General features: G+C 41.8%; 1 protein-coding gene across 2 annotated transcripts in view; it reads right to left on the bottom strand.

Moving 5' to 3' along the window:
• The window catches only part of LOC126354004 (intermembrane lipid transfer protein VPS13D), a 488,122-nt gene that overhangs the window by 422,008 nt on the left and 41,678 nt on the right, over positions 1–24,436 (bottom strand). For both annotated transcript variants that reach the window (XM_050003313.1, XM_050003314.1), the window contains exons 7-9: positions 19,749–20,056; positions 18,456–18,794; positions 3,941–4,139 (exon numbers count right to left, since the gene is read on the bottom strand). In XM_050003313.1, the coding sequence (XP_049859270.1) occupies positions 3,941–4,139; positions 18,456–18,794; positions 19,749–20,056 (846 nt within the window). The remainder of the gene's footprint in view (positions 1–3,940; positions 4,140–18,455; positions 18,795–19,748; positions 20,057–24,436) is intronic.

The raw sequence follows: 24,436 nt of genomic DNA, 5'->3' as shown, positions 1-24,436 counted from the left end.
TCCTTCTATCTTCATGCATCTCTTGTTTTTATAATGCCCGTGTCTCTCACTAACCAACAATGTCTCCTCTCTCTCTCTCTCTCTCTCTCTCTCTCTCTCTCTCTCTCTCTCTCTCTCTCTGGCTGCCACTGCTACTATTTCATTGACTTCACTGATACTTTCTCTCTGTTACTCTCACTGTATCCTCTTTCTTCTCACCTACTGGCACTAACTCCTCTCTCTCCCACTGTCACTGTCTCTCTGCCATTCTCTTTCAGCAAAAGCAAGCATGAAAAAATCCGAATGCTGAATTTTTGGTGAGGAAGGCAGAATGAGGATTGAGGCAGCTGGTTCCCCCCTTAAGTGTCAGATTCTTTTCAGGAGGAATATACAAGGTCTCCTCAAAAAAGTTACGGAAGATTAATAATTTCATGCCAATGTGTGTTGGAGTAAAGTGCAGTTGGCATCCCTGTACACACCTGCGTTTTGTGTGTCTGTTAGTCATTGTTAAGTGTTGTATTGAGAAGAACGCTGTGTCACACAATTTCGAGATATAGGAGTTACAGGAGCAAAGCATTTGCATTAAATTTTGTGTGAAACTCAAGAAAACCTTTACAGACACACACCAAACGCTGCAGGAAGCCTATTGCAATGAGTGCTTAATCCATACTCGGTGTTACAAATGGTTCACAAGGTTTAAACAATGGCTAGACAGAAGTTAAAGATGATCCTTGTTCAGGATGGTCTTCGACATCTGCCGATGATGTCAGGAATGTCAACAAAATTGTGCGTGCCAATCGAAGAGTGACTGTCTGAGAAATTAAAGAAGAATGTAACATTTCAGTTGGATCATGTTATGAAATACTGAAACAGCATCTTGGAATGCATCATATTGCCACCAAGTTCGTGCCACGGCTCATGAGTCAAGGCCAGAAAGACTTTCACCTCACAATCTGTGAAGAGATTTTGGATTGCGTGAATGAGAAAGAGATATTCCTTAAGGGAATTACAACTGATGATGAGACATGGATCTACAGTTATTACACTGAGACCAAGGTTCAACCTTCACAATAGGTCACGAAATCTTCCATGGCCCTTGCATCACAGTAATGCACCCGCACATTCAACCCTGTTGGTGTGCGATTATTGTACAAAAAAGGTAATCATTGTGCTGCCGCATCCTCTGTACTCTCCAGACCTGGCTCGTGTGGACTTTTTCTTAATTCCACAGTTGAAAACCCTTCTGAAAGGATAAGATTTGCAACGATACATGAAGTAAAAGAAAATTCGCAGATAGCACTTCACACGATCCAGCAAGAGGCGTACCAAGACTGCTTCCAGAAGCAGAAACGGCTTTGGAGGCAGTGTATCAATTGGGGAGGAGAGTCTTTTGAAGGAGACCATACACAATAGGTATAAGGTGCGCAGAGAAAAATTATGTGGACGAAGTCCTGGAAGTTTTTGAACAGACCTCGTATTTGCCCTTTTATGCTGCGGCAGGAGCATTTTTCCCCTATTGCCCCTCTTTTCCTTGCTACAGCAGTGAATGCAACTTATATAAAGCCAATTCTATGTGTCACCAAATCTGGCCCCACATCATCAACTCTCAGTGAAATAGCTAACATGGTTGTACTAACTACATGAGGGACTTGCTTATGATCTTACTAATATTATACATTGATATATGTTATAAACAACAATATGTGCGCAAAATATAAGATACAAAATCATTTGCTTTGCATTTTTATCAGTACTTTGCTCACTGATCACAATTCATTGAAAATGCCCATTTTACTATTTGTACCATAAACAAGTGATAAAGTTATTAGAAAAATTTTACTGAATTTGCAGTCTTTCCAGTTTTACATAATTTTTGACAGTTATTTTACTTCCTTTTTACGCATGTTAAGACCCTTTTTAGAACACTTTTTGTTAACAGTTTGGACACGTTTGTGAAGGCGTAAAGTGCCCATCATACAGAGACAGTGCATTGTAAAGTTTAACTGGTGACAAGCACTGATTGAAAACGTAGTTTGGTGACCTCCGAACCCTTGCCCTGTGTCCACAATATCTGTTAAAACATTTTACCTTCAGACCAGATATTACATGCATATTTTACTGCGTAAGTATGACGAAACTGGAACCTCCGGATCTTGGTAGCACATAATGATACCACAAAATGTTTTCAAGTTTCCAGGGAATGTCATCTCAAGAACACACTGCAATATTTTTTGACAATCTGCCATGAACAGAAAACACAGAACAGGCCATCCTCACAATTGATACTTTCAAACCCAAAAATCATGGTTTTACGAGGTTTTCTTGGGAATCACTCACTAACAAACAGTCATTTTATAAGCCACTTGAGGTTCATTCTAGACCACACCTAATGTAAAAGAGCTCAATTTGCCTGGGCTGGAGAAAGTGTGTTACGTTTAAAATTTGACCCCGAACTGTAGATAGCTACATATGCCATATCTCCCACTAGGTATACAAATAGTCTCTACACCAAGGGCTATCCAAAATGGTTGACTCTCTCTCTCTCTCTCTGTGATCAATAGAATCTGAGATATGACCCCCTGAAAAATCAATTTTTTGAGTGCGCCTTTTCAGAACATATCGGCACTGTGTACTGTTGTGCACAAACCAATTGCTTTAGTGAAGATATGTTCAGAGCTTAATAAGAAATTGCATTTATTCTATATTTCATCCCATTGTGCATTTTTTGTTTATCTCCAATTTCCCCAGAATTGTATTACATTTAAATCATGTCAAACCTTCTTTAAAATAACAATAAAATTGAGCTGCTGTATTTGGAGATGGGGCCCAATCACACATCTGGGCTTGCCCCCAGTCCTGGCTCTCAGTGGCCCTGCTGGTCGTCATAAGCTGCTGTGCACTGCTATACTGACTTGTCGATATTTTTATAGTGAATCCCAACAATTTGGTAGCACTTGTATGTGATAAAAATATTGAACATACACAAACGCATGCATGAGGTTTCCACTGCGGAAAATATTTGTTTTTCAACTAAGAGACAGTGAAATTTAATGTACACAGTTGTAACCAGTGGTTCTGGAAGAGTTAATAATAATGCACAAATTTATCCCCACCAGAAACGCATTCTTACCCCAGTAGCCAAGTAAGACCAAGCTTTTGCATTACATTTTATACTGAGTGTGCAATGCAGTTTAAATTTTACACATGGGTTTAGTCAGAAGTCAGATGAAATGCCAGTTAAAATATAACTGTAATTTGTGAAGTTTCCTTCAGTATACTGCCAATTAAACCTCAAGAGCACTATTTTGCCCAATTTTCCTCTACTCTGCTAACTGTATGGCATAGTACACAGAGATTAGCTTGAGTGCAGGAATGGGTCTCCTGATATGACTGCCACTATGTCTTTCTGGCAGGCAATATAGGAACCCACAACCCAGACATGTGCATCTAGTTTTGTGCTTACAGCAGCCCATAAGTAACCTGTGTCTTCAGTCAGACAGTGCAAAGATCCATCACCTCTAAATTTAGTCATATTGTTTGGAGTAATATTCCACAGGTCTGGAGTGGGCCTTAAACCCAATACCAAGGAGACTTCATAAACAGTGGTAAAAGTTAAAGGGTAATGGACCACAGCAGAGTGTGTGTGTGTGTGTGGTATCTAAGCAGAGTGTGTGTGTGTGTGTGTGTGTGTGTGTGTGTGTGTGTGTGTGTGTGTGTGTGGTATCTAATGAAACACACGCCACACTGCATTGCTGCTAGCATCAGGGAGAAAGGGAGTGTTACTTGCTGCTTAGTATGTTAGCCCAATTCAGTTCCTAATGAGTGTACAAAGACATTTTCATTAAAGCTTATTCTTCGATCAAAGGGGTAAAGAATACCATGCAGCAGCACAGACACAGATTAATAAATCTGCACTAAATGAGCATTAATTTTAGTTAAATATTAAAATGAAATATCTTACTACTTCTCCTTCAAGCATTTGTTCCCAGTTCCGTAAAAGTTCTTCTTTTGTTTTCTTTTTCATTGCTTCATAATGATGGCGAGCAGCAAGCCTCAATTCCGCATCTGGTTTTTTATGTGGCCTTGTGAAGAAGTCTACCAAAGACTTCACTGCAGCAGGGTTATACACAATGTCAAGAGACTGTGACTGGATATGTAACCTGGAATCATACGTATTTCGTAGAAGGAAAATTCACAACTAAACTACAGATGTGACAAACAACAACAAGAATCCTGCTCCCTCCAAACATGAATTAGTACCTGTAGTCCTTTCAAGTCGCGAGTTAAGTTTAAAGTGGAAAAAAATACCATCCACTTCGCATGCATGCAAGATGATCATGAAGGAACTGTTGGAAGATGATGTGTCTATTTGAACAATGCACCCCAACTCAGTGTAATTAATTGAATTCCTCGAAAATTACTAGACTATTTTTCAAAAAGTGTCCCATGAGTCACAGCATAAGAAAAACCACAAACATGTAAATGGTACATATCACACAAAAATTCAAAGAACATAGATCAAAATTGCAGTTTTACACCACTCAATGTAAGGAATATTCAGAAAGTTAAGTTCTGATCAGCCACTAAAATAGAAACCACTGTGGAAATGAAAAATGTTTTATTTGCAACAGTTAGCTACAAGTTCCAGTTACTTATCCACATCGCCGCCTATCAGACATTTGTCACAGCATTGTACCAGCTTTCCAATACCCTCATCATAAAAGGCAGTCACCATTGCTTTCTGCCAATTCTCTACACTAGTCTATAGCTCATTGGCTGTGCCAAAATGTAGTTTCATAGCCAGTGGTTCATGTTAGCAGAGATGAAACTCAGAGGGAGCCATTTACGAGCTGTATTTTGGGTGATCAAACACTTCCCATCAAAAATGCTGAAGGAGCATCTTCATTGACCCTGCAGAACGCAGCTGAGAGTTGTCTTGAAGAAGGAAATACATGACAGTTATATTATGTGGGCTGCATAGCTTCAGGTAAAATTTCTCACCAGGCCTTGGCTGGAGACACCATTTTCTAGGCATCTTTACATGCTCACTGGGCACTCAGAACTGAAAAGAGCGATGTGATGTGATGTGATTGATGGGTATAACAGAGGCATTGCCCAACACATCATCTCGGATTTTCACAGTGGTTTCCATTGCGCGACCAATCGGAATTTACTTTCCGAACAGCCCTCATACTTAGAACAACAAATAAGGAATTGAGAGTTTCTTCTGTATAACATGTTCATATCATTCTGCCTGGTGCAGGTGCCCCCCCCCCCTCCCCCCCCCCCCCCCCCCACACACACACACACACACACACACACACCACACACACACACACACACACACACACACACACACACACACACACACACACACACACAGAGAGAGAGAGAGAGAGAGAGAGAGAGAGAGAGAGAGAGAGAGAGAGAGAGAGAGAGCGCAAGTTAAAAATGGCACTGGATATTTACCGAATAATTAAAAACAGTTTATGTTTCTTGCAATGAAGATATTCACAGATATGATAAAAATTAAATTTAATACATGTTTATGCATTCTTAATGCAGTTTTTTTCCAATAATTCTTCTGAACTGAAATTTGTTCTTTTTTCTCACCCTAATTTGTTACATCTGCTCAAAATATAAAAGAGGAATGTCTTGCAAGTTAGTTGATGGATATAAATACATTAGACTCTTGCTAAACTGGCCGTTCCTCGCACATATGGGTGCCAGATAAGTGGAAGTGCTGGATTGATGAGAGTTTCTAAAATTTAGTATAATACACATAGGGATCGTACTTTATCAAATCAAAAGATACATTCATTTTTACAGAAAATTTAGTCCTTGTGTGTGTACATGTGTATTAGCATCACTCAACATTCACTGTGAAACATGTCCCAAATTTTAGTTGTAACCATGGTGATACGTGACGGTAGTATACTTTATAACACAATGGCTTTACAAGCATTTCATAGGTCCTGCCATGTTTCTAATTGTTGAATAATGTCCTCCGGGAAGATGTCTTCAGCTTCAGCACCAGTGGTTTGAAATATCCTCATGTTCTGTCCTCCTGCATCATTGTCTTCATCAGTTTCATCGTTAACTTTCCTGTGAGCTTATGATTACCTCTTTTCGGCTGACATTTGGTCATAAATAGTTGTTTGTTCAACATTGTTACCAGCAACAATGGTTTCCTGTGGAGAAACTCAGTTTAGTTTATACCTAATTTCGAGTTTCTGCTTGAGGTCTAGTGTAACGTGTTTCCCTTTAGAAGCAATGATGCTGATCCGTAAGGAAAGCCACAATTTCAAAGGGTACAGGAATGTCGAACATTGTAATTAACTAACAACATTTTTGCAAGCCAAATTTCTTTATTGTAGGCATTATTTCAGACTGAACGGCTAGAAGCAGGAAGTGTGCTGGATTACTGTGAGGCTGGACTACTGAGGGCTGTATTAGCGAGAGTTAGTGTAATAAGCTTCCGTCAAATACGAAAAGAAACATATACGTGTTAGGAAGTCTTTTCTGAAAATATTTGTGTGGAGTGTAGCCATGTACTGAAATGAAACATGGATGATAAACAGTTTAGACAAGAAGAGAATAGAAGATTTTGAAATGTGATGCTACAGAAGAATGCTGAAGATTACGTAAGTAATGAGAAGGTACTGAATAGAATTGTAGAGAAAAGACATTTGTGGTCCAACCTGACCAGAAGAAGCGATTGGTCAGTATGATACATTCTATGGATAATCAAGTTAGTATTTAAGAGAAATGGGGAGGGGGGGGGGGGGAGGTAAAAATACCAAGAGACGAATACAGTAAGGAAATTCAGAAGGTGCAGTAGTTATTCAGAAATGAAGGGATCTGCACAGGATGTAGTAGCATGGAGAGCTGCATCATCTACATCTACTTATCTACATGGGCACTCTGCAAAGGAGGAGGTGGGGTCATACTAGTTATGGCCTGCAACTGAACAGGAAGGGGGAAGGATAGATTAGTTGATCATCTTGCAGGAAATGTAAGGGGGGTCACATGCAAACAAAACAAAATACCTGTGATTACTAGAGTCAGAGGGTCACATTCTTTAAGTTAGAGTAAGGTTACAGACAGAGAATATTGAAAGAGATTAAAAAACAACAGTGCCATAATGTCTGTAGCAGTATCAGAAGAAATAAAATTTGTGTGGTTCAGCAGAACAATGGAGGATTGAAAAATAAGATAGATGAGCTTCTTGTATGCCTAGAAAACGGGGTAAATTCTGAAGGTATAGATGTTTTCTCTCTCTCTGAACACCACGTAACCGCAGGGATGGAGAAGTTAAATTTAAGGGATTACAGATTAGAATCTTATTCATGTAGAGTCAACATGGAAAAAGGAGGAGTTGCTACTTATATAAAAACTGGACACAAAGTCAAAAAAGACTGAAACAAATAGTTTTTGTGTAGATCAGATCCTTGAAGCATGTGCTTGTCAGTTGCTACTGTAATATACTTCTACAGTAATTGTAACAGAGGCATTATTGAGCTACCTGTCAGAGAAAAAGAAGCAGTTAGTGGTGATTTTAATGTATATTCCTTAAAAGATATGGCTAGGAAAAATGAGCTAGAATCTTTGTTTGGTTGTTTCAATCTAGTATCTGTTGTAAATTTTCCAACTCGTGTGCAGCAGGATAGTAGGTCACTTATCGATAACCTTTTCATTTTCATAGACAGTGCTCAGGCAGAAACAATGTGTACCCAGTTGTTAATGGGCTATCTGATCATGATGCACAGTTAATGGAAATTACACATACAGCACCTTACAGGCTTCAGGCAGGTTCATACAAGGCACGGAGGCTTATTGATGCAAACAGGGTACAGAGTTTTAAGAGCACCCTAGAAGATACAGAATGGGATGAAGTATACAAAGAAAATGATGCCGATGCCAAGTTCAATTTATTCCACCGTAAAACTGTCTCAATATTTGAGAGTTGCTTTCCTGAAATGTTATCCAAAAAAGGCATTAAAAGTCAAGTAAGCCATGGATTACTAAGGGGATTAAGATATTGTGTAAGAGGAAGAGGGAAATGTATGGACAGGCAGGAATAAGTCAGGATCCGACGTTATTTGCTTACTACAAAAGATACTGTAATATTTTAAGGGACGTCATTAAGAAGTCGAGAAGCTTATGTGTTCTGACAGAAATTAATATTGCGGATAATAAGATTAAAACCATATGGAATATTGTCAAATGGGAGAAGGGACAGCCTGACAGTGCACAGCATACCATTGCAATAAAGCTAAATGATGATGTTGTGAGTGATAATTCACAAGTTTGGAAGTATTTGTAACAATCACTTTCTGAATGTAGCAGCAAAAATAGGGTTAAAGGGTTCAGCAAAAAAACATGTTAAAAATGTCATTCGCAGAACATTAGGCCTTTAGAAATAGCGCCAACATCCCCCACTGAGATTAAGGGAATTATAAATATACGGAAAAACAAGAGATTATGTGGTGTTGATGGAGTCTCTAACAGAATTTTTAAGTGTTGTTCTAATTGTCCTTCATGATATATGTAACGCTTCACTGGCACAGGGAATTTTTCCAGACAAATTGAAATACGCAACTGTTAGACCTCTTCATAAGAAAGGGGACAAGAGTGACTCAAATAATTACAGACCAATCTCAGTGCTGACTTCATTTTTTAAAACACTCAAAAAAATTATGTTTTCAATAGTAGTCTCACATTTAAGCGAAAATAATTTAAATTTAAAGATTAAAAACAGTCTTGATTATAACTTTTGATTTTTATTGGAGTGACCAGTTTCGATTCTACACTCCTGGAAATTGAAATAAGAACACCGTGAATTCATTGTCCCAGGAAGGGGAAATTTTATTGACACATTCCTGGGGTCAGATACATCACATGATCACACTGATAGAACCACAGGCACATAGACACAGGCAACAGAGCATGCACAATGTCGGCACTAGTACAGTGTATATCCACCTTTCGCAGCAATGCAGGCTGCTATTCTCCCATGGAGACGATCGTAGAAATGCTGGATGTAGTCCTGTGGAACGGCTTGCCATGCCATTTCCACCTGGTGCCTCAGTTGGACCAGCGTTCGTGCTGGACGTGCAGACCGTGTGAGACGACGCTTCATCCAGTCCCAAACATGCTCAATGGGGGACAGATCCGGAGATCTTGCTGGCCAGGGTAGTTGACTTACATCTTCTAGAGCACGTTGGGTGGCACGGGATACATGCGGACGTGCATTGTCCTGTTGGAACAGCAAGTTCCCTTGCCGGTCTAGGAATGATAGAACGATGGGTTCGATGACGGTTTGGATGTACCGTGCACTATTCAGCGTCCCCTCACCAGAGGTGTACGGCCAGTGTAGGAGATCGCTCCCCACACCATGATGCCGGGTGTTGGCCCTGTGTGCCTCAGTCGTATGCAGTCCAGATTGTGGCGCTCACCTGCACAGCGCCAAACACGCATACGACCATCATTGGCACCAAGGCAAAAGCGACTCTCATCGCTGAAGACGACACGTCTCCATTCGACCCTCCATTCACGCCTGTCGCGACACCACTGGAGGCGGGCTGCACGATGTTGGGGCGTGAGCGGAAGACGGCCTAACAGTGTGCGGGACCGTAGCCCAGCTTCATGGAGACAGTTGCGAATGGTCCTCACCGATACCCCAGGAGCAACAGTGTCCCTAATTTGCTGGGAAGGGGCGGTGCGGTCCCCTACGGCACTGCGTAGGACCCTACGGTCTTGGCGTGCATCCGTGCGGCGCTGCGGTCCGGTCCCAGGTCGACGGGCACGTGCACCTTCCACGACCACTGGCGACAACATCGATGTACTGTGGAGACCTCACGCCCCCACGTGTTGAGCAATTCGGCGGTACGTCCACCCGGCCTCCCGCATGCCCACTATACGCCCTCGCTCAAAGTCCGTCAACTGCACATACGGTTCACGTCCACGCTGTCGCAGCATGCTACCAGTGTTAAAGACTGCGATGGAGCTCCGTATGCCACGGCAAACTGGCTGACACTGACGGCGGCGGTGCACAAATGCTGCGCAGCTAGCACCATTCGACGGCCAACACCGCGGTTCCTGGTGTGTCCGCTGTGCCGTGCATGTGATCATTGCTTGTACAGCCCTCTCGCAGTGTCCGGAGCAAGTATGGTGGGTCTGACACACCAGTGTCAATGTGTTCTTTTTTCCATTTCCAGGAGTGTATTTAAGAACCGTCTTCAAACTTCAGAATTGTGGGTGGTCTCTGTGGTGCAAGTCTCACCGAACCTCACAGTTATTCCAGCGTCGAGGGTCGGTGCAACTTGCACCACAGAGTCCACCCACAATTCTGGAGTCTGAAGGTGGTTTTTAAATAGAATCTAAACCGGTCTCTCCAATAAAAATCAAAAGTTGCAAACAGAACTGTTTTTAATCTTTAAATTTAAATTTTGAAGATCGCTGATAATGTTTTCAAAAATTTTATGAAAATAATTTACTCAGCATGTCACAGTTCAGAATCTGGAAGCGTTACTCGACTGAGAATGCTATCTACATATTTACCCATCAAACAGTACAAGCCCTAAATAACAAATTATCACCAGTTGGTATTTTTTGTGATCTTTACAAGGCATTTGACTGTGTGGATCATGTCACACTCTTAGAAAAACTCAGGTTTTATGGAACTGAAAGCTATACACACAGCTGGTTTGAACCATACTTAACGAACAGAAAGCAAAATGTTGTGCTGAATAACGCAAATAATATTGGGAGGATGGTAAATTCTAGTAAATGGGGAGTTATCAGAAAGGGAGTCCAACAGGGATCAATTTTGGGTCCTCTGCTGTTCCTTATTCATGTGAATGACCTCACACTTAACATTCAGCAAGAAGAACTAGTACTTTTTGCAGATGACATGGGTGTTATAATAAATCCCATTCCAGAAAAAGCAGTTGAAGATATTGTTAAGGATTTCTTTCAAGGAATTATTAAGTGGTTCTCAGAAAGTCGACTCTCCCTTAATTTTGAAAAAACTCACTATATACAGTTTTGTACACAGAATAGTCATACTGACAACTAATGTAGCGTATGAACAGGGCTCAGTTAACAAGGCAGGTTTCTCCAAATTTTTGGGTGTTCACATTGATGACAACTTGAACTGGAAGAAGCACATTACTGAGTTTCTCGAACAATTAAGTTCAGCTTCTTTCGCTCTTCGTATAATAGCTACTCTTAGCAATAAACAGATCAGCCTCCAAATGTACTTTGCATATTTCCACTCAATAAATGTCTTATGGAATAGTTTTCTGGGGTAACCACCACTATGTCTGAAAGTATTGATTGCACAAAAGAGAGCAGTAAGAATAATTAGTGGTGTTCACCCAAGAACGTCACGTAGGCACCTATTCAAGGAGTTGGGTATTATAACTGCACCATCAGAGTACATACATTCGCTAAAGAAATTAATTATAAATAATCCATCTCAATTCGCGAAGAGCAGTGATGTTCTCACGTACAACACAAGAGGGAAAAAATGACAAGTTTTAAATCTAGCTTAAAATCATTTCTTTTGGACAACTCCTCCTATTCCATGGACGAGTTTCTGTTTAAGAACTGGTAAAAAAATTTGTACCTCTATATGTAGTTTTAGTTGTAGAACTAAAAATTTCAGTAATATTAATATCAGTACTATTCATATGTGTGTGTGTGTGTGTGTGTGTGTGTGTGTGTGTGTGTGTTTTGTAATCTGACTTGTTCCACATCATATCGATAAAATAATCATGAAAATGATCTACAGAACATGACATAACTAAACTGAACTAAACAGTGCCAAAGTGACACAACCTACTGGCACACAGCAACACAGAGATCATCGCAGGGAATATAAGAACTAGCAGGCTGAGGTATGAGACTGCAACCGTGGCAGCAACTTTAATGGCCTCGTTTCATGTCAGACAGATGTGAACAGGAACTCTCACAAACATCACAGTAGCTCCATCAAGAGTGAACAAGTGACAGCTTTCCTGGACCCATTGCACTAAGGGATGGATGCCATATACACACAAAGGCTTTGAAGGGCACTGCGAGAGTCAGAGCAGATGACGCAATTTAAAAGCCTGTGTCACTGGATGTACTGAGTAGCCTGATAAAGGGCAAAGAGCTCTGCTGTAAATAGTGAGCAGTGTCCCGAAAAACCGACACCGAAAAACGTCGGTGCAAATGACGAAGGCACACCAACACCACGGTCAGTCCGAGAGCCATTAGTGTACGCAAAGGTAATATTGAAAAATTCCATGCGAAGATCATGAAATTGAAGGCAATATAGTGAGGCTGGAGCAGTGTCCTTATGAAGCGAAAGAAGGCCAAGGTGAGATGGGGCACCACACTAAGCCAAGGTGGTGAAAAGTTCACACCCACCAAGTACTTTGCAGTTTGTGTGAAGTTAAGTTGCTTGTGCAAGAGCCTACAGCAAACTGCAGGAGATTACAGAGAAGAGGGATGCGCCCCATATTGGTAAGCAAAGGAGTCGATGAAGGAGGCGGCATAGGATGAGTGGCCATGCATGGCAGACAATGGCATGCATATTTGCTGAGGAGAAAGTCACAGCAATAGGACAGCGGTAGTTAGCCAGCTTCTGCTTACAGACTCAACCAGGCTAGTGTAAAAGATGCCAGTGGCCAAAATGCCTTGACGGTTGATAGTATTGAGACGGCATAAGAGGGACGGACATGCAGATGCATAAAGAAAACACCCCTAGTCTAGTGTCAAACGGACAAGGGACCGGTACCAGCAGTGGAGTGTGGCTCGATCTGCTGACCAGGAAGTAGGACACTGATGGACCACATACAGCAGATTGACAGGTAAGATGTGGGAGGACAAAGAGAGGTTCTTATCAAGCATGAGCCCCAGGAATTTCATAGTTTCAATGGATGGAAGAACAACAGGCCCAAGATGTAAAGCCAGTGGGAGAAACCTATTGCACCGCCAGAAATTCATACCGACAGTTTTGTCAGAGGAAAAACTAACGCCATTGTCCATGCTCCCTGCGTAAAAATGATCAAGACATTGCTGAAGATGCCACTCAATGAGACAAGTCTGCGAAGAACTGCAATAGGTGGGAAAATCATCAATGAAAAGAGAGCCAGAGATGCCCAGTGGGAGACAGGCATTCATAGGGTTCAGGGTGAGAGCAAAGAGGACAACACTCAGTACAGAACTCTGAGGCACACCAAAGCAGAAACCACACATATCTTAAAAACTTGGTCTTTAAAGGATTCGTGATGGAAACGGGGGCAGGTGGCCATGGAAGCCCAACATGTAGAGAGTATGGAGGATACCAATCTTCCAGCAGGTGTCGTAGGCTTTCTCCAAATCGAAACACACAGCCCCAGTCTGGGATTTTGACAGAAAACCATCCATGACATTGGTGTACAAAGTAACGAGATCGTCAACTGCAGAATGGTGTGCTCGAAATTCACACTGTACAGCAGTTAGTAAATTGCGAGAGTCGAGCCACTATACCCCAGCCGTTCCATAATCTTGCAAACATAGCTGGTGAGAGAAATGAGGTGATAACTAGAAGGAAGGTGTTTGCCCTTACCAGGCTTAGGTATGGGTGGCTTCATGTCAGTGTTTGGAAAACATGCCCTCTGCCCAGATGCGGTTGTACATATTACGCAAAAAGTGCTTGCCTGCAAGAAAAAGATGCTACAGCATCTGAATGTGGACATAATTTGGCCCTGGGATGGAGGATTGGGTTGAAATGAGAGCATGACCTAGCTCCTTCATAGTAAAGGCAGCTCTGTAGCACTCATGATTCTGCAGGAAGGCAGGGTGATAGTGGGAGAAGCTCAAAATCTTTTCAATATGGCGGCCCAAAATGTTGGAGATAGCGACATCGTCTGCTACTGTCAGGCAAAAATTGGGAAATGGACCTTGGTCCAAAAGAGACATCACAGATTTGCCCACATGGTGGGAAGAGGAAGTGGAACTGTTAAAAGAACTAGTAAATGAAATCCAGCATGATGATACTGTGCATGCCAAATGTTTATGATGAATGCAGTTTGTCATTGTAGGATGATGGTTAAAAATGCAGAGACCATATCTCTGCACGCCATTTGCTTCATGACATGCCTCAATCCACCAAGGGTCTGGGACATGGTGTGGTAAAGAAGGAGTGCAAGGAATGGAACATTCTGCAGCGATAAGGATAATGTTTGTAAGATATTCCACCTGGTCAGCACAACTGGGGAAATGTTGTTCATCAAAGGTTGCCAGGGAGGAGTAAAGCCTCCAGTCGACCTTAATAAGCTGCCATTTGGGTGTGCACGAAGGTGGGGTAGGAGTCAGCAAACAGATAGCACATGGGAAATGGTCGCTCAAGTATGTGTCAGTGAGAATGGACCACTCGAGACAATGGGCAAGCTGGGCAGTGCAGAAGGATACGTCTAAATGGGAATATGCGTGTGTGGAGTCTGAAAGAAAAGTGGGTGCTCCCGTGTTATGGCAGAAAAGTTAAGTTGATTGAGGTCAGCCAAGAGGGTACCTCTCGGACAGGTCCTGGGAGAATCGACAAAAGGAATAGTGCACCAAGCAGCAGAAAGGGGTGAGGTAGCTGCCCAATAAGCTGGAGGAAGTCTGCCCTGCTCACATCGAATGACTGAGGGATGTTAATGGCACAAAGGGAAAATGTCAAGTGAGGAAAGAAAAGGCGAACTGCAACAGGTAGAAGGCGTGTAGTCAGGGAGAGGGGTTGACTATGAACGTCATCCCATATGAGCAGCATTACTCACCCATGGGATGGAATGCTGACCTCGACAGGGGGGGTGGGGTTCAAATTGGACCACGAGTAAATGTTCCTAAGCAACCTATTCATTCAAAAAGAAAAATAAGATCACAGACAAGAAGCCTTTTTATCTATCAGGTATCAAAACAAAAGCTGTCAGAGGAGGAATGACTTACACTTAAACCTACACTGACAGTTTATTCGCTAGCTTTTGAAATTATTAATATTGGAGAAAAAAAAATTAAGGAAAAGAATATGGAAAGAAAGGATAAGACATACAGATGCTTCCATTCCCTGTTTTACTTGGTTTCCCTGATCGAAGGATTTTTAATAGGTATATAATTTAGTGTCTCTGTTAGTCCCATTACAGCTTCCCCCGCCCTGCCCCCTCTCTCATTTTCTTTACATTAGATAGAGAGATTCTTACACAGTTCACTTACAGAAAACAATAATTTTCTGTATTATGTGATGCTATTACTGCAGTAAACTTATTCAGTAATTCATAAATACAAATTCATTTTGCAGCAAATAAAATTGGCAATATTGCAAACAGGTACATGTACATGTAAGTTTCCACAGAAGAATTATTGACCAAAACAATAAACGCAAGATGTTGTGTGCTAAATTGTGACAAGATGTGAGCATACTGTCATGCAACTTTGGGCAGTATTTCAAACATTTCATTAGAGCAGAGGTCCTTGTAATTTGATTTGAGAAATTGTCAACAGAGTTGGTCATTGCCCCTAGAACGGACACAAGGCATTCAGCCTGTGTTGGGACGCATGCCAGCATCCGGACAGTGTCATATCCTAAAATAAACAGCATTATGCAGAAAAAGGTAGAGTTTCTGCTAATGTGTTATCACAATGTATTTTGAATATTGTGAGCAATCAGATGAAAGTAGCTTTATACAAGTGTACTGTATTTGCTAACAATTGGAAAGTGCTGGTTGCTAACAGTGCTTATATGTATGCATGAACATGAATTATTATCAAGATATTTGATATGAATATAATATAGGGAAACATTCCACACGGGAAAAATATATATAAAAAACAAAGATGCTGTGACTTACCAAACAAGAAAGCCCTGGTAGGTAAACAATAAAAAACACACAAACACACACACACACACACACACACACACACACACACACACACAGAAATTTCAAGCTTTCGCAACACAAGGTTGCTTCATCAGGGAATAGGGAAGGAGAGGGAAAGATGAAAGGATGTGGGTTTTAAGGGAGAGGGTGAGGAGTTATTCCAATCCCAGGAGCGGAAAGACTTACCTTAGGGGGGAAAAAAGGACAGGTATACACACGCGCTCGCGCGCAGCGCACTCACACACACACACACACACACACACACACACACACATCCGTCCGCACATATACAGACACAAGCAGACATGTGTAAATTCAAAGAGGTTGGGCAGAGATGTCAGTCGAGGCGGAAGTACACAGGCGAAGATGTTGAATGACAGGTGATGTACAAGGGGCGGCAACTTGAAATTAGCGGAGGTTGAGGCCTGGTGGGTAACGGGAAGAGAGGATATATTGAAGGGTTAAGTTCCCATCTCCGGAGTTCTGATAGGTTGGTGTCAGTGAGAAATATCCAGATAACCCGGACAGTGTAACACTGTGCCAAGATGATGTGCTGGCCGTGCACCAGGGCATGTTTGGCCACAGGGTGATCCTCATTACCAACAAACACTGTCTGCCTGTGTCCGTTCATGCAAATGGACAGTTTGTTGCTAGTCATTCCCACATAGAAGGCTTCACAGTGTAGGCATGTCAGTTGGTAAACCACGTGGGTTCTTTCATACATGGCTCTGCCTTTGATCGTGTACACCTGCCGCGTTACAGGACTGGAGTAGGTGGTGGTGGGAGGGTGCATGGGACACATTTTACACCGGGGGCAGTTACAAGGGTAGGAGCCAGAGGGTATGGAAGGTGGTTTGGGGATTTCATAGCGATGAACCAAGAGGTTACAAAGGTTAGGTGGATGGCAGAAAGACACTCTTGGTGGAGTAGGGAGGATTTCATGAAGCATGGATCTCATTTCAGGGCAGGATTTAAGGAAGTCATATCCCTGCTGGAGAGCCACATTCAGAGTCTGATTCAGTCCCGGAAAGTATCCTGTCACAAGTGGGACACTTTTGGGGCTCTTCCGTGGGAGGTTTTGGGTTTGAGGGGATGTGGATGTGGCTCTGGTTATTTGTTTCTGTACCAGGTCGGAGGAGGAGGGGGGGGGGGGGGTTTGTTGTGGGATGCAGGTTATTGGTGTAATGGTTCAGGGATTCACGACTGGAGCAGATTCGTTTGTCACGTTTGCCAGTCCTGTGTGAAAGCACCCACGTGATTTACCAACTGACCTGCCTACACTGTGACGCTTTCTATGTGGGAATGACCAGCAACAAACTGTCCATTCGCATTAACGGACACATGCAGACAGTGTTTGTTGGTAATGAGGATCACCCTGTGGCCAAACATGCCCTGGTGCACGGCCAGCAAATCATCTTGGCACAGTGTTACACTGTCCGGGTTATCTGGATACTTCTCACTGACACCACCCTATCAGAACTCCGGAGATGGGAACTTGCCCTTTAATATATTCTCTCTCCCGTTACCCACCAGGCCTCAACCTCCAATAATTTCAAGTTGCCGCCCCTTGTACATCGCCTGTCGTTCAACAACATCTTTGCCTGTGTACTTCCGCCTCGACTGACATCTCTGCCCAGCCTATTTGAATTTACACGTCTGCTTGTGTCTGTATATCCGCGCGCACGAGTGAATACCTGTCCTTTTTTCCCTCCTAAGGTAAGTCTTTCTGCTCCTGGGACTGGAATGACTCCTTACCCTCTCCCTTAAAACCCACATCCTTTCATCTTTCCCTCTCCTTCCCTCTTTCTTGATAAAGCAACCTTGGGTTGCGAAAGCTTGAAATTTGTGTGTGTGTTTGTGTGTTTTTTATTGTGTCTATCTACCAGTGCTTTCTCGTTTGGTAAGTCACAGCATCTTCGTTTTGTATATATATATATATCAGCATTTGTAAACTTTAAGGCAGTACTAGAGCGCAAAAATGTTCTGATTTTACTAGGACAATAATGTATAATCAGTGAGTAGTTCTGGCCACACACATAGGATTAACATTTACCAAACGGAGAGTGCAGCTTCTTATTTTCATAGAAGGATTTTCAGGATATACAAGAGTGTATTTTTGAGTTTATTGGATGTTACTCTGAACATCGTAATTAACACTTTTAAATATTATCTGGAGCAGTGTGGACAATAAACAACTGCAGCATGCATACAGCTGAATGGCGAGTGATATACAAACTGTTTTGTGCTCTGGTCAGACCTTAATGGACATACAAATGCACTATGCACATTTTATTTCATAATGCGCCATATACAGGTGTAGGCAACGGTCAAATGTCATAGTAAAAGCAGTACCAATATACACAAACCATTACTAGATGCACTTACAAAGATCAAACCTTTTAAATGAATATTACAATATCAGCAAACAAAACATCATGTTCATATTTAGTTGCAATCACAGAACAGGTTATTTTTATGTGTTACAACAATACAAACAATGTCACCACAGCTGATGCATCTGTAATGACAAAATACAGAAGCCATGGAAGGGGTGTAGTTAATTCAAAATATCTGTCATGCACTGACCTGTAGTCAGTTCCAGGAACAAAGGGCTTGTACTCGTAACTAAGTGAGAAAAGAGGTTCATCTGATGGCCCAGCTACTGCTGTTGCTGCACGTGTATTAAGTAGCAATCTCTGGATACCAGATGCAGGCGTTCGTCCACCTGGTCCTGGTCGAGGAAGGGCTGATGCAGAATCAGGACGATTCTGAGGTGCAATTAACACAGGAAACACGGAGTCTTGTGTCAGCTGATCACGTAAATATATGGCACCAAGTTCAATATCGAAACGATGTGATCCAGTTCGTGGCCGTGATTCAAAATCAAGTTTTACATTCTCAAACTGCAGCTCAATGAATGGTGTCCTACAAACAAATAATACACTTTTTAAGAAACAGCTTAGGGACAAATATAAAGAAATCAGTAAGAAGATGTTCAATACACAACTAGAAGCTGTAATTTAAGTTTTGTCATTAAAATATATGTTTTCCTACAATGCTATCCTCTACAGCAGTGAGATGATTGGAAGCCTTTGTTTTAAAACTGTTGTTATAGAAACAAGCAACATTATAATACATACAAAGACGTTTATTTAAAGAAGAAACAAATATTTTGGTAAAAACATAGAACTGCACTATGTGTTTAACGTAAGTATCCTTTCATCTTTAATCATTTCTGAAAAATCAATCCGCCCTTCATATTGCACAGTTTCATTATTGGTAACTGCTCATTATTAAATGAGCTGCAATACTATCCACATAACATACAGGGGCCAACCCTTCTAAACACTTACTCCAAAAATGTCTTAAGAAGAGAGACAAGTGTAGTGTGGAACTGAAGATAACAAGAACAAAAATAATAAAAATCTGACTACCAAAATATGAATAATGAGCAGCCAGTAATTCGCAGGTGCAAAAGAAGGACTAAACTCCAAACAAATGACAGGATGCCTGTGAAGATATGAGTGTTAAAGAATGAAAATGAAAGAGTACAGTCCCTGTCATTTAATCTAGAGTTTGGAGTAACAGTTTCTCCCCTCATTTTACATCTTCATTCCTTCCGACACAGAAACTTCCCAAAGTTCTAAAAGCTACAAATTCAATTATTTTCTAACTTCTTCTGTTTGTGTCCATCATGTTCCAGTTCACCCACTTTTGGCCACTGGGAAGTAGAAGTTCCGTTTCAGTAGCAGATAACCTTACATTAACTGTCGTTATTTTCATTTATAAAATGTTCTACTTCCACCAAGTGAATTCCAAGTATCAGTGAACATATTTTCACACTATGTGCAACAAGCCAAATTTCCAAAAGTTACTTACTTCTTCCTATCTTCAGTACTTGTGCACAAGTTAAAAGTTCCCCGCTTCAATGTGAAATTGCACTGTCCAAATACAACATCACGGCGTAGCAAAGTGTTATTTTCTAGTGTGTCTGCCAATGCATCAAGTAACTGATCTTCTATGGGATTCTGTTCTGTCTGCTGCTGGGACGATGCTGAAGTAGAAGCTGATGTAGACGGGCTGGTGTACCACCACTGGGGAAACCACTGCATCAGCACACTACGGCCCGAACCTGTTTGCGGTGCAGCAGCTGGAAGTTGAGGGGGACGCACTCGTTTCATTGCTATCTGTAATGAAATAGAGGAAAACTAAAGTCATAATGTTCCCCAGAATTTTCGAGTAATCTAGATGATATCCAAAACAATAGAAAAATCTGCACTCAAACCCGTGTGTTTAAGACATAATAAAATTTATCAGTGGTGGGAACTCCTAGACTATGAATTCAAAGGTTCTAGAATGGAATATACGATAGTCCTGCCAGATTTTTCAGAATTTAACAATTTTTACCTCTCAAAATGCCTTGTATCCACAAAAAATTCCAAGTAGCTAAAAGCTTACGATTCCACATTAAACTGACTAGTTGAGATGCTTTTCAAGGTGTAGGAACTGCACATTTTCCATCTCTGATATAAGCATATTTTAATCCACAATGCATCCATATTCACAATTAACATTATGCTATAACTGCACATACTGTTTCAGTTACACAAGATAATCTGTTCTGCTAGAGAAACACAATACACCGCAAACCTTTTACACAATCCCTGACCAAACAAGCTTGAGAAATGCCAAGATCCAGTCAAAGAATACAGTTAAGAGCTATTTAGTATAGTCTTATCGTCACAGATAACACTCTGCACAAACCACACACTAATTTAATACACAAGTAACAGGATTGGTTGGATTATTAAGGAATTATTTTAAAATTCCTGGCATTTTAAAACTGTGTGCTGGATTGGGACTTTAGCCCAAAACCTGACATTCTGCATGAAATGTTCTTACAAACTCATTTATCCAGACACAATTCACAACCTGCACTTGACCTTGCTTCTGCCAGTAACTTACTTTTCCTCCTACCTTCCAAAGTTCACAGAAGTTGTCTTGAAAATGTTGCAGAATCAGCACTCCTGAAAGAAAGGATACTATAGAGAAAGTACTTAACCACAGTTTATGTGATAGCTTCCAGAATGAACTAACTTCAGGCAGAGTGTTTCCAGAACGTGGCACAGCTATTTATCCACAATATCCTTTCATCCAGAAGTGCTAGTCGCACGAGGTATTTAAGAGAACTTCTTTGAAGTTTGGAAAGTAGGAGATGGAGCACTGTCAGAAGTAAAACTGTGAGGGCAGGTATCAGTCAAGCCGGAATAGTTGTATCAGTAAGAACACTGAATGTGAAAGAGAAGGTTCGAGTCTCAAGTCTATGGCAGCACACAGCTTTCAACTGCCAGTAAATTTCAAAACAGCACACTCTCCACTCTGGAGAAGATGTGACAAAAATTTTGCAACCTGAAACTGTATGCTTACCTCAAGCAAGATTCATCAAAATCAATGGCAAAGGAGAAACTGTTTCCTACACACATGTTTTCACTTGCTGGTGGGAAGTCATGTTTGGGGCCCAATACAATTAAAATAAGACAGACTGCTAATTTCCATACTTATTACAGTATAATTAAAAGAAAAATGTTGGTTTGAACACTGTAATGCTTCACTAGACACTACCTTAATGCAGGGGGTATGCCCTTGCATTCCTTCAATCTTTAACTGGCTTAGCAGCCAGTTATAAGAGGACCTACAAATTGCATGAACTCCGCAGTTCAGCATTACCATGTCTACTGTTTCTGGCATCATAATGAATTGACAACAATAAAACAAATAACTAAATGCAACAGGACCAAATCCAAGAAGAAGGTTGCAGGTCTGGAATCAGCTGGGCATTTGTAAATAACAGTGTTCAATAGTGGCAAGGGAGCATTGGGGATGTTAGTGTAGAGGGAGGTGGCATCGACAGCGACATGTATGGTGTCGTATGGTAAAAGAACAGAAACTGTTGAGAGTTGGTGGTGGAAACTGTTGGTGTCTTTTATATAGAGGCTAGGTAGAGGTTACAGTTAATAGACTGATCCAAGTGAGCAGATACTCTCTGTGGAGGTGCAGCAACCAGCCACAATACAGTGTTCTGGATGTTTGAGTTTATCAACTTTAGGAAGCATGAAGAAGGTAGACGTGTGGGGGGGTTTGGAGGAGCCCTATTGCTATTTAACACTACCATTCCCAATGCCCACTGACTCCAAACCTACAACCTCCTTCCTGGTCACCATGATCCAGTATTTCCTCACTCACAATTACTCCTCCTTTGAAGGTATTACCTACAAACATATCCATGGTATAACAATGGGCAACCACGTGGCACTGTTGTAAGACAATTTATTCTTGGCCCATCTAGAGGAATCCTTCCAAACGACTCAGAATCCCAAATCCCTCACCTGGTTCAGATTCATTGATGACATCTTGATTTGTACTGAGGATGAGGACACCCTATACCCATTCCTACAGAATCTCAACACTCACTCCCCCCCCCCCCCCCCCCCCAATTCACTTCAACTGGTCCTCCTCAACCCAACCGGCCACCTTTCTCCTTTCTTGATGCAGACCTCCAACTCAAAGATAGCTTCCTCAGTACCTCAGTTCGTATCAAACCTACCAACCATCAGCACTACCTCCATTTCTAGTTGCCACCCAATCCAAGAAGTCCCTTCCATACAGCCTAGCCACCCATGGCTGTTGCATCTTTACTGATGAGCAGTCCCTCTATAGACATACCAGGATCTCACTGAGGTCTTGATAGACTGTAATTACCCTCCCAACCTTGTACAGAAATGAATCTCCCAGGCCCTGTCTCTCCAATCACCTTCCATCTCCCTCATACCAACCACTTGGCCACAAAAGGGCACTCCTCTTGTGACTCAGTACCACCCAATACTGAAGCAACTGAATCACATTGTCTGCCAGGTTTTCAACTACTTCTCATCATGGCCTGAATTGAAGAAAACTCGACATCATCCTTCCCAACTCTCCCAGAGTGGTATTGTGCTGCCCACCAAACCTACGCAATATTCTTGCCCACTCCTACTCCACCCCTGTTCACCTCCTGGCTCATATCCCTGCAACAGTGCTAGATGCAATATCTAATCCCTTACATACCACCACAACCACCAGTATCTGCATGAATGATCACCAATACGCTGTGGCTAAGAGACAGCTGGACCACCAAGTTGCTCAACATGGTTCTCAACACAACTTGCTCACTTCAGTGACTGCTTCACATCCAGTGTCATATGGATCCTTCCTAGCAACACCAGATTTTCTGAGATGCACAAGTGGGAATCTCCCTACAATACATCCTACATTTCTGCAACCCCCCTGGCCTCATCCGTTGCAGTACCTGTCCTTCACTTATCTACCCCTTTCCCTGCTCCCACTCCGTAACTATCCAGCCTTCTATACCACCAACATATCTCTATTCTTTTTCTGCTCCTCTATTTCTCTCCTTTCCCACTCCCTTTCCCCCCACCCCACCACCTCAAACCTCCTACCTGCACCTAGCATTCCTATCCTGTCACACCACATCCCTGCACACTCCCACAAGCAGCATTACACTCCCCCCCCCCCCCCGACACGCTATCCCTCCTCCTCCTGGACCCAGTCTCCTCCATAACTCCATCACCTACTCCATAACACTATCACCTACAGACTGCTTTTCCCATCAGGTGTAGTTGCTCGCAGTCTGGTCTCAATGGCCAGAAACAGTCGTCACATATGTGTGAGTTGTGCCTGTGTGAATCTGTGTGTGTTTTCCACTTTATAAGAAGGGCTTTTGGCTGTAATCTTAAATGCATAGCAGTCTTTTTGTTGTGCCTGTCTGTGACTCATCACCTCCTCTATACAGTAAGTAGTAATTACCCTTTCCATAATATTGTCATTCATTGATGTAATATATTTCCTAGTCCACGAGTGACTTACACAATCACAGCAGAGGTATCTTTTCACCATTTCCTGAAAAAGACACTTAATAGTTAAACACATTTATTAAATCAAAATATATGTTTTGGTTTAATAAATCTGTTTGAGATCTCCACTATGACAACATAAGTCAATTTTTTTGGGTTCAAATTAATGATGATGTAAATAAAATAGAAAGAAACTTCCACATGGGAAAAATATATTAAAAACAAAGATTCCAAGACTTACCAAGCGGGAAAGCGCCGGCAGACAGGCACATGAACAAAACACACAAACACACACACGGAATTACTAGCTTTCGCAACCGATGGTTGCTTCTTCAGGAAGGAGAGGGAAAGACGAAAGGATGTGGGTTTTAAGGGAGAGGGTAAGGAGTCATTCCAATCCCGGGAGCGGAAAGACTTCCCTTAGGGGAAAAAAAGGACAGGTGTACACTCGCACACACACACACATATCCATCCGCACATACACAGACACAAGCAGACATGTCTGCTTGTGTCTGTGTATGTGCGATCAGTTGCGAAAGCTAGTAATTCTGTGTGTGTGTTTGTGTGTTTTGTTCATGTGCCTGTCTGCCGGCGCTTTCCCGCTTGGTAAGTCTTGGAATCTTTGTTTTTAATATAAGTCAATTTTTTAGTTAATTT

The sequence above is a fragment of the Schistocerca gregaria genome, chromosome 3 (assembly GCF_023897955.1).
Source record: "Schistocerca gregaria isolate iqSchGreg1 chromosome 3, iqSchGreg1.2, whole genome shotgun sequence".
NCBI classification, from domain to species: domain Eukaryota; kingdom Metazoa; phylum Arthropoda; class Insecta; order Orthoptera; family Acrididae; genus Schistocerca; species Schistocerca gregaria.
This window is presented reverse-complemented; position numbering and strand designations above follow the sequence as displayed.